Raw genomic sequence first — 9,736 nt, forward strand, 5'->3', positions numbered from 1 at the left:
ACAGAAAATGAAACGCTCGTTTTTAAATCTGGTTTGTTGTAATGTGTTTCTTTCTCCCTCCAGGTATATCCTTCATCCCCCGGGAGGTCGGGGAACACCAGGTCAGCATCCTGAAGAACGGCTATCACGTCGCCAACAGTCCCATCACCATCATGGTCGTCCAGTCTGAGATCGGCGACCCCAGCCGAGTCAGAGTTTATGGCGACGGCGTGGTCCAGGGAACCACCTTCAACAACTCCAGCTTTGTGGTCGACACACGGGACGCTGGTCAGTACAGCAGCAGCTAGAGGCCTCGTTTTTTAGTTTTTATTTAGATGTAGACAATAATTCCTGTCTTCTGTCTCCAGTAATAACGCTGGAGTCACGGCGTTAACTCAAACAAGCACTAGACAAAAATAAAGAATCTCCAAACCAGTCAGGACTATCTGTGTGTGCAGGTTTTGGTGCTCTGGCTCTGGCCATCGAAGGTCCCAGTAAGGTGGAAATCCAGACAGAGGACCTGGAGGACGGTACCTGTGGAGTCACCTACTGTCCTACTGAACCTGGAAACTACATCGTCTCAGTCCGCTTCTCTGAGGAACACGTCCCAGGTAGAAACAAGAACGGAATAAAGATCAAACTATCAGTCACCTCTGAAAGGTACAATAATCCTTTAGAGGATGGGAAGGAGTTTAACCCTTTGAAACCTGAACCTGCTGAGTTTGAAAGACATGCTATTGTTAAAGGATCTACAAACTTCCACTTTTTATTATCATAGCAAGATGCTGTAAAAACAGAACCGTCAGATTTTTCAACTTAAAAAGGCGCCAAAAATAAACAGCTTGCACTAAAAAAAATCTGCGAATTTGGCCTCAGAAAAATGATGAAGCCGGTAATGAGTCAGCTGCACCCAACAACCATATTCAGAGACTTCTCAGCTGAACTGCAGGCAGTGTTTGACCAGAACAGATAGGAAAATAACATGGAAACTAATTCTAAATATCTATAGTATGCAGGATCAACATTTCTTTTCCAGTATTGGTAGCACCTGTGGACACTTGGATTCCAGGATTTTAATAATTTTTGTCAAATAATTAAAGAAATGTAACTTTTTTAATGATGTATGGCATTAGAACTGTTATACTCCACAAAAGACATTTTTAAGTTCCTCCAGTTCTTGCAGTGAAAAATGAGCCCACAGTGAGTAAAAATGCCCAGAAACTGCCTGAAGTTGTGAAGGTCAGGTAACAATAGCAGACGTTGTTTCAGACAAATAATCCCACGTGTTCGTTTGTCAACAGGAAGTCCGTTCTCAGTGCGTGTGACTGGCGAAGGTCGCATCCGGGAGAGCATCACCAGACGACAGAAGGCGGCATCTGTGGCCAGTGTGGGGAGTGTGTGTGACCTCAGCCTGAAAATACCAGGTACACACACACACACACACACACACACACACACACACACACACACACACACACACACACACACACACACACACACACACACACACACACAGGCTTACTGTGCTGATATTCAGGCTCGTCTCATTGGCTGACTACAGCAGGCTGTGTTTGGTTGAATGATTCCTGAACTCATTAAGCATTAAAGGTGTCCCAAAGATGGTTCATTTCACCAGGAGACCTGGTTCTAACAGGCTGTTCTGTCTGAAAAGCAAATGTGCTGCTGTTCCCACCCTCTACATGCTGTCTCAGCTGTGATCAGGCTGATTGGAGATGCTTCAACTGGAAAGTATGCAGTCAAGACAGTTTCCTTTAGCCTTCAGTCTGCATAGGAACATTCAGAAAACACAGACTTACTACAATGTTTTCAACGTATTCAGCCTCTCTGGCCAGTAAATGTCACCATCAACCACATGTAGAATAAACTTTACATTCAGACAAGTTAAATCTGTGGAAATCAGCTAAAATGAAATGTTTCTCTCAGCTGGTGATTAAATTTGGAACAAGTCTACTGACAGCCAGACACCTCCTTCATATTAACCACCAACAGGAAAATGTGTGCGACCTGTAAGACCTTCTGGTCGGACTCTAAAACTGCTTCATCATCAGAGCTGCTTCTCCTCCTTTTCTAAGAATATTTCCTGTCTGAGGCTTTAATTTTCTCTGGTTTCTATCTGCTGCTCTGCACTCTGTCTTCTCTCTTTTCACACTTTAGCCTGATTGTTCTGATCTTCTGTCTCCTTGTTTTTCTGCCTTTTTTCTTTGGTCCGTCTTGTTTCTTTTCTTCCTTCTCCATCATGTCTGTTCTCCTCCTCAGCTTCTCCTCATTGTCTCCTCTGCCTTGTGCTTTCCTCCTACTCCTCACTCCTTTCCCCCTGTGTGTCCTCCTCTTCTTGGTCTCTCTCCTCCAGTGAGTTGGTTCCTCCTGGTATCTTCTCGGCAGCTCCTTTCTCACTCCTCCTTCCGCTCCTACTGCTCCTTTCGGTGGTCCAGAAGATCCAGAAAGGCTTGTCCCTCTGCCGTTCCCCAGGATCAGAGCCTCTCCCCTGGACGCGTCTGTCTAATCTCTGGCCTCTCTGGTCTGGTCCTGGTGGGGGAAGCCAGAGCTGCTGGGGGTGTTTGGGTTGTTGATGCCCACGGCCCAGCTGGCAGAGCTGGGGTGGAGGGTGGGTAGGAGAGCTCTAGGAGAAGCACTTTCCTGGGATTCACAGCATGGATGGCTACTTACTGTGCTTTTTCAAGTTGTGTGTGTGTGTGTGTGTGTGTGTGTGTGTGTGTGTGTGTGTGTGTGTGTGTGTGTGTGTGTGTGTGTGTGTGTGTGTGTGTGTGTGTGTGTAGGTGTGTGTGCGTGTGTGTGTGTGTGTGTGTAGGTGTGTGTGCGTGTGTGTGTGTGTGTGTGCGTCATCTTGGGTTAGCTTTGCTTTGTATTTAGTGTCCTTCACTTTGTCCACATGGTCTTGTAGATCAAGACTGAACTTTATTAATCCTGACTAATACCATATCTAAGTGTAAACATGTTGAAGTGTTAAAAAGATGAAAAGCTCTGAACTCAAATTGCTTCTTCATGAAAACATTCAGATCCGTGATTAAAAACTACAGCTTTGTGTTTTCTTTGGTAGTTCACTTGTAGCTGTGGTGGTTGCATTTTTTCATGAGCTTAAAGACACATATATTCTTGATAAATTAATATTGTACAGATATCCACTGACTGTGCAGTGCTCAGCCCAACTGTAGCTGTTTACTCCTGCTGAGTTTCTTCCTGGATCGGCAGAGAAATGGCTGAAATTTTGAACTGCAGGAAAAGAATAAATCACAGAACAGAGTTTTTGGAGTGACTCAAGTTTTGCAGTTAAACACTTAAACTCATTCCTCAGAATTTAACTTCTAAAAAGTCGGTCATGGTGGCACAAATCCCAGAGAACTATTTTTAATCAAAACCTGATTTTCACATCTTCATATTTCTCAGATTATTTTTCTTTTACTTGTCATTTCTGTTTATTTCACCACCAACCTCATTTTAGTTTTACAGCTTTATTAGTGTCGTGCTTTGATCGAGACTAATAAAAAACATGCTTAAAAAAGCTGAAAGTTAATCAGTTCAGTGAACAAACACAGAAGCAGTAAAACACGATTCCATCCGTCTCTTTCTGCAGCGATCGACATGAAGGACGTCACGGCTGAGGTCACGTCACCCTCTGGAGCCAGTCAGCCGGCTGAGCTGGTTGCCATGGGCAACGACACCTACGCTGTGCGCTTCGTCCCCACAGAGATGGGCGTGCACAGCGTGAGTGTAAAGTACAGGGGCGTGCACGTGCCTGGAAGTCCCTTCCAGTTCACTGTGGGGCCACTGGGGGAGGGCGGGGCCACCAAGGTGAGAGCAGGAGGTCCAGGACTGGAGGGAGCAAAGGCTGGAGAGCCAGGTACACACACACACACACACACACATTCACAACTGACCTAAAAGTCTGATGTCCTGCTCCCACTCATCAATGATCATTGTGAAAAGTGAAACTATTCCAGTGAATGAGGAAATGGAAGCAGTTTGGCTCCTCGTCTCTATTAAATGTGCTCTATAAATAACTTGAAAACATCCAAACAATTCTTCTGTGCATCAGAGCTCCAGATGTCTCCAAATTCAAACGAGGCACAGACTTGAACTGTAACACTTTATGAGATCCAGAAAACTGTTTTCAGATACGACAACACAAAGCTAAAATCTCACGTTATAATAAAGGAGCTGCCTTCACTGATGCTGTATTTGGTCATCTGGCCTTGGTGTTCAGACATTACTATAAACACTAGTTTACTTTCACTCATACTGTCCTGCTAATGGAGATACTAGAGCAATAAATGCTTCCTGTTAATGATAACTGTAGAGTTTACAAATGAAACACTTCCTCCTAACTATTTCAAACTGTTGACTCTTAGATAGTGCTGATAGGAAATGCTTGGCATTTGGTGAATGGTTCTGCTGAAGAAGAATTCCTGAGGGCCTGGACTACTGGGCAGGAAAAAGTTTGTGTTTTGTGGATTTTCTGATTTCTTCCATCCTCTGTCTGTGAATCCCTCTGAGCAGCAGAGTTCAGCATCTGGGCCAGAGAGGCGGGAGCTGGAGGTCTGTCCATCGCTGTGGAGGGACCCAGCAGGGCAGAGATCGACTTTGACGACCGTAAAGACGGATCCTGTGGCATCTCCTACATCGCTCAAGAGCCTGGTACACAACATACACCGTTTATCTGTCCACTGTTCACTATCGCATCTCTGTCACACTCGGTTTTACTCTCTCCTGTCTTCTCCAGGTGATTACGAGATTTCTGTCAAGTTTAATGAGCAGCACATCCCTGACAGCCCCTACCTGGTTCCTGTGGTCGCTCCAGTCAACGATGCCCGTCGTCTCTCTGTTGCCGGTCTTCAGGTGAGGCATGAGGAGACACTTCCACACCCAACCTGCCCCGCTTTGCTAAAGGGCTCTGGGGCGCAGTTGCATAAAAATGTTCTATTCAAGGATAGATTAACTGGGTTGAGGGTTCAACTGGTTTGGGCTTCTGTTTGAAGACCCAACATGCTAATTTTAGCCCCAAGTCCTACTCTGAATTGATTTTAATAGAAAGAGCTGGGGTATTATGAGGTATTTCTCCATTATCAGTCTATTTCTGCAGTAGACTGCGTCGGCATCAGTTGGAACAGTTGGAGGCAGCAGAGAGGACAGCTGATAGGGAAGCTCTGTGTGAATACGGTCAGCTTCAAAACATTAGCCACTTACACAATGAACTGATTAAAATCCTACATCTGCTAAAATAAAACGCTACATTTAGGATATTCTACCAGCTTTACCTCGCTGTTCCTTTGGTGATACGTTTTGTCAGTCAGTTGAGTTCCAGTATTCCTGTCACCATCTGTATCAGACTCCAGAGCTGCAGTAGTTTAGTACAGAACATGGTGCAGGTGTGTTATAGTGTCAAAGTAAAGCGCTGTTTGATGGCAAGGAGTGGTGAGAACGTTCTAAATGTAGTGTACACTTCAACTGATGGATGTTTTTGTGGCTAAGTTCTGTTTTGCTGCTGTTTCCAGTATTTCACTGAGTTTTCCTACCAGCTGTCCTCTCTGCATCTTCTAACTGGGAGACATGCTGAATGCCATCTACTATAAGTTATTAACAGACCATGGAGAAGAACATTATCCAACTCACTTCAAAGAAATCAACCTATCCCATTTAAGTATTTGAATTTCCTTTATGCAACTGGCCTCATGGACGTGACCGCTGCCAGGCAAACTGTTCTGTGTGGAGCCAAAGGGAACACGATCGAGTGTCAGATGGACATTTTTTATCTCCGGTTTTGGACACAGATCTAATCATTTTTAAGAACAGCTGCAAGAAAAATCCCAGTTTATTTACCCAGAAACTGGGTGATGCTTTCATCAATAAGACCAACTAAAAACCCCAAATACTCCATTTATTAGAACATAGAAAAGAAAATGGAATAGGCAGACTGGAACTCGGAGCGATTTGAGTTTTCACTTGATAACTAAATGATTTTTTATTGTTCTTGTTAAAGATAATGTCAGTTGAGTAACCAATCTGATTAACTGTTTGTAGGGACATTTACTGAACACACCACTGATGAGCTTTAGATGATCCTAGATGATCCTAACACTGGAGGAAAGGTCACCAGGAACAGGATTCATCCTCTGGATGCAACAAATATTCCTCGTGCCAGCAGTTGTTCTTCATTAATGTGTTGTATTTTGAAAAATAGTTTGGAAGATTTGGAGATGGATCAGTAAAGTCTCACACAGAGCTGGTCAGTGGCTGACTTCAATATCTGAGCTCATAAACTGTTTTGCCTGGCTCTGGTCATCCCTTCTTTTGTTTGGTGTGGAACTCTTGGTGTTTCTCTTGTGTTTCATTTAAAGACTTTTAACAGTATCATCATCGTCATCATCAGCTCCCTGGTTGTCCTGCTGCAGCAGACAGACTGCTGTCCTCACAAACTCTAGATGTAGATGAACCTCCACGATGAGTCTGCTCTCCTCTCAGTCAGTCACTTCATTCTGGGTCCTACTGGACAATCAGCAGATACAGTAATGAGAATAATGTTTGTGTTATTTTAGTTTGTCTCTGCAGGATCACATCCAGCATATGTGGTGATTTATGAGTAACAGGACGTCAGTACAGAAATGTTTGGGCTACTTTAGAAGCTGATGTGTTGCTTGCTTTAACAGTGAGCTAACACACTGTCAGGATTGTAGTAGATGGTCAGTGTAGCTAACCCTGGCTTTACTGTGGCCTCCTGAGTCTGTCTGCTGGAGCTGCACCAACAGGAGCTCAGGTAAGAGTTACATGTTCCAACCACAGCAGAGAATGGAAAGGAGAAGAGGGGAGTAGAAACATGAAATCTGCTGGTAATCTGCTCTAAGTGTTTGTGTGTTTACCATGTCATCCGTCCTGTCGTTCGTCCTGTCGTCCCTTCTGTCATCCCTCCTGCTGTCCGTCCCTCCTGTTGTCCGTCCCTCCTGTCGTCCGTCCTGTCGTCCCTCCTGTCGTCCGTCCTGTCGTCCCTCCTGTTGTCCGTCCCTCCTGTCGTCCGTCCTGTCGTCCCTCCTGCTGTCCGTCCCTCCTGTTGTCCGTCCTGTCGTCCCTCCTGTTGTCCGTCCCTCCTCTCGTCCGTCCTGTCGTCCCTCCTGTCATCTGTCCTGTCGTCCGTCCTGTCGTCCGTCCTGTCGTCCCTCCTGTCGTCCGTCCTGTCGTCCGTCCTGTCGTCTGTCCTGTCGTCCCTCCTGTCGTCCCTCCTGTCGTCCGTCCTGTCTTCCGTCCTGTCGTCCGTCCTGTCGTCCCTCCTGTCGTCCGTCCTGTCTTCCGTCCTGTCGTCCGTCCTGTCGTCCCTCCTGTCTTCCGTCCTCTCGTTCCTCCTGTCGTCCGTCCTGTCGTCCGTCCTGTCGTCCGTCCTGTCGTCCCTCCTGTCTTCCGTCCTCTCGTCCCTCCTGTCGTCCCTCCTGTCTTCCGTCCTCTCGTTCCTCCTGTCGTCCGTCCTGTCTTCCGTCCTGTCGTCCGTCCTGTCGTCCCTCCTCTCGTCCGTCCTCTCGTCCCTCCTGTCGTCCGTCCTGTCTTCCGTCCTGTCGTCCCTCCTGTCGTCCATCCTGTCGTCCGTCCTGTCGTTCGTCCTGTCGTCCCTCCTGTCGTCCGTCCTGTACACTGTGTGTCTGAACTCTGCAGGAGTCTGGTCTGAAGGTGAATCACCCAGCATCCTTTGCGGTGTCTCTGAACGGAGCGCAGGGCAAGATGGACGCCCAAGTCCACAGCCCCTCTGGAGCTGTGCAGAAGTGTGTCGTCTCAGAGCTGGAAAGAGGTGTGTGTGTCTGCAGGCACCACAGAAAGCAACATAAAGAAAATGCTAGTCTGTTCCTGAAGTCCTACAGTGTGTGTGTGTTAACTCACCTCTCTGTGCTGTGGTCCAGACAAATACGCCGTCCGCTTTATACCCCGGGAGAACGGCATCCACACCATCGATGTCAAGTTCAACGGCTCTCACATCCCAGGAAGTCCTTTCCAGGTGCGAGTTGGAGAACCAGGACAGACTGGAGAGCCCAGCCTGGTGTCGGCGTATGGAGCTGGACTGGAGAGAGGCACGACAGGTGGGTTACCTGAAACTGAATGACATGTGACCCCATGAAACAAGAAAATTACACAAAATAAAACACAAGGCTTTTCTTTCAACCCACTCATTAACTCATCAGTTGAACTCATTAAGATTGCGTACCTCAGAACCCAATGCAGGTTTTTCTTCATTTTACTGCAATATAAAGTCCTGCAGTGGAAGTCATCAAAAAAAAACTGTATTTATTTGAAAAAGAAAAAAATAAAGTTGAATGTCTCTGATTCTTGACCTGATTGGAAAAAAATGGCAAATACTATACTTTTGTCAATTTGGTGTGTTTTGAAAAAGTTGCTGGCAGATTTTGAGCTTTGGGAAAGAACCACTGTAAAACAGAAACTGTGCTTTTACCCCTGCAGGTACCCAGTCAGAGTTCATCATTAACAACACGAAGGCGGGCCCTGGCACCTTAGCCGTGACCATCGAGGGTCCGTCCAATGTGAAGATGGAGTGCCAGGAGGTTCCAGAGGGCTTCAAGGTGCTGTACACTCCCATGGCACCTGGAAACTACCTGATCAGCATCAAATATGGAGGACCTAACCACATCACTGACAGCCCCTTCAAGGCCAAAGTCACAGGTATGCTGCTGCTGAACGTCACTCTGTCCTCCTGAAAGCTCACCCTGCAGACCAGCTGTTTAGACCCCTAGTGGTGAAAGTAGCACCAAAATGAAGGCAGCTGGATCTGCTTGAGTTTTATAAAGGTGAACTTTTATCTAAAGGCTTTTTCAGGATAAGATAAAGCAGTGGATTGAGTTTAACTCTTAGATAAACCATCATCTGGATGCATCATTCTGCCTACTTTACAGTCAGGTTTAGTAAAAATGATTCCACCTGATTTTTTCCTCCTCCTCTCTCAGGTCCTCGCCTTGTAAATGTGACAAATGCGAGCCAGACGTCAACCCTGATGGTGGATCCGGCGGTTCGGGCATCCAGCAGCAGCTTCACTCAGAGTGCCATGCCCAGACCGGCCGACTCCGATGCCAGCAAGGTGCTGAGCCGAGGAGCCGGACTCAGCAAGGCCTTCGTGGGTCAGAGGAGCAGCTTCTCTGTCGACTGCAGCAAAGCTGGTAAGGAAGGCTGACCTGTGGTGATAGAACATATGAACAACCTGCTTCTGATCAATAGCAACAAAAGGCTTGGGTCTGGTCCAGGGAAACCACACTGCCAGCTGAGGGAGACACTCTGCAGATGTTACAGAAAGGAGAGATGATGTCACACTTAATTGCTCATCATTCCAGCTCTAAAGGCTGATGGACAGGATCCAGCTGCAGCCGTTCTCCTACTGTGATGTTTGGTTGTTACTGTGCTGCTTTGGTTCAGTCTGTGGTGCTGTGGATCTGTCACCTGTGGCTGTTATACTGCAGCTGTGTTACTGAGACAGACGGGATGACTGCAGCCTGAAGGTGGCACAGCTGTTCCATCTACAGCTGTGTCAGGTTGGTTCTTTAATGGTTGTAACTCTGACTGGCTGCGTGTTGTATGAAAGCTGCTGTGTTCCTGAATTCAATTCGATTTTATTTATATAGCGCCAATTACAGTCAAATTGTCTCGAGACGCTTTACAGAACCCATATGCCTGAACCCCAGAGCAGCCCTAAGGAGACAGTGGCAGGAAAACACCCTTTTAACAGGGAAAAAACCTG

General features: G+C 46.6%; 1 protein-coding gene across 2 annotated transcripts in view; it reads left to right on the forward strand.

Annotated features, from left to right (window-relative positions):
• Positions 1-9,736, forward strand: part of LOC111567354 (filamin-B) — an 83,262-nt gene that overhangs the window by 70,288 nt on the left and 3,238 nt on the right. For both annotated transcript variants that reach the window (XM_055010433.1, XM_055010434.1), the window contains 10 exons: positions 64-267; positions 438-590; positions 1,281-1,403; positions 3,593-3,859; positions 4,516-4,653; positions 4,739-4,854; positions 7,654-7,786; positions 7,896-8,072; positions 8,452-8,670; positions 8,952-9,161. In XM_055010433.1, coding sequence (XP_054866408.1) covers positions 64-267; positions 438-590; positions 1,281-1,403; positions 3,593-3,859; positions 4,516-4,653; positions 4,739-4,854; positions 7,654-7,786; positions 7,896-8,072; positions 8,452-8,670; positions 8,952-9,161 — 1,740 coding nt within the window. The remainder of the gene's footprint in view (positions 1-63; positions 268-437; positions 591-1,280; positions 1,404-3,592; positions 3,860-4,515; positions 4,654-4,738; positions 4,855-7,653; positions 7,787-7,895; positions 8,073-8,451; positions 8,671-8,951; positions 9,162-9,736) is intronic.

The sequence above is a fragment of the Amphiprion ocellaris genome, chromosome 5 (genome assembly GCF_022539595.1).
Source record: "Amphiprion ocellaris isolate individual 3 ecotype Okinawa chromosome 5, ASM2253959v1, whole genome shotgun sequence".
In the NCBI taxonomy this organism is placed as follows: domain Eukaryota; kingdom Metazoa; phylum Chordata; class Actinopteri; family Pomacentridae; genus Amphiprion; species Amphiprion ocellaris.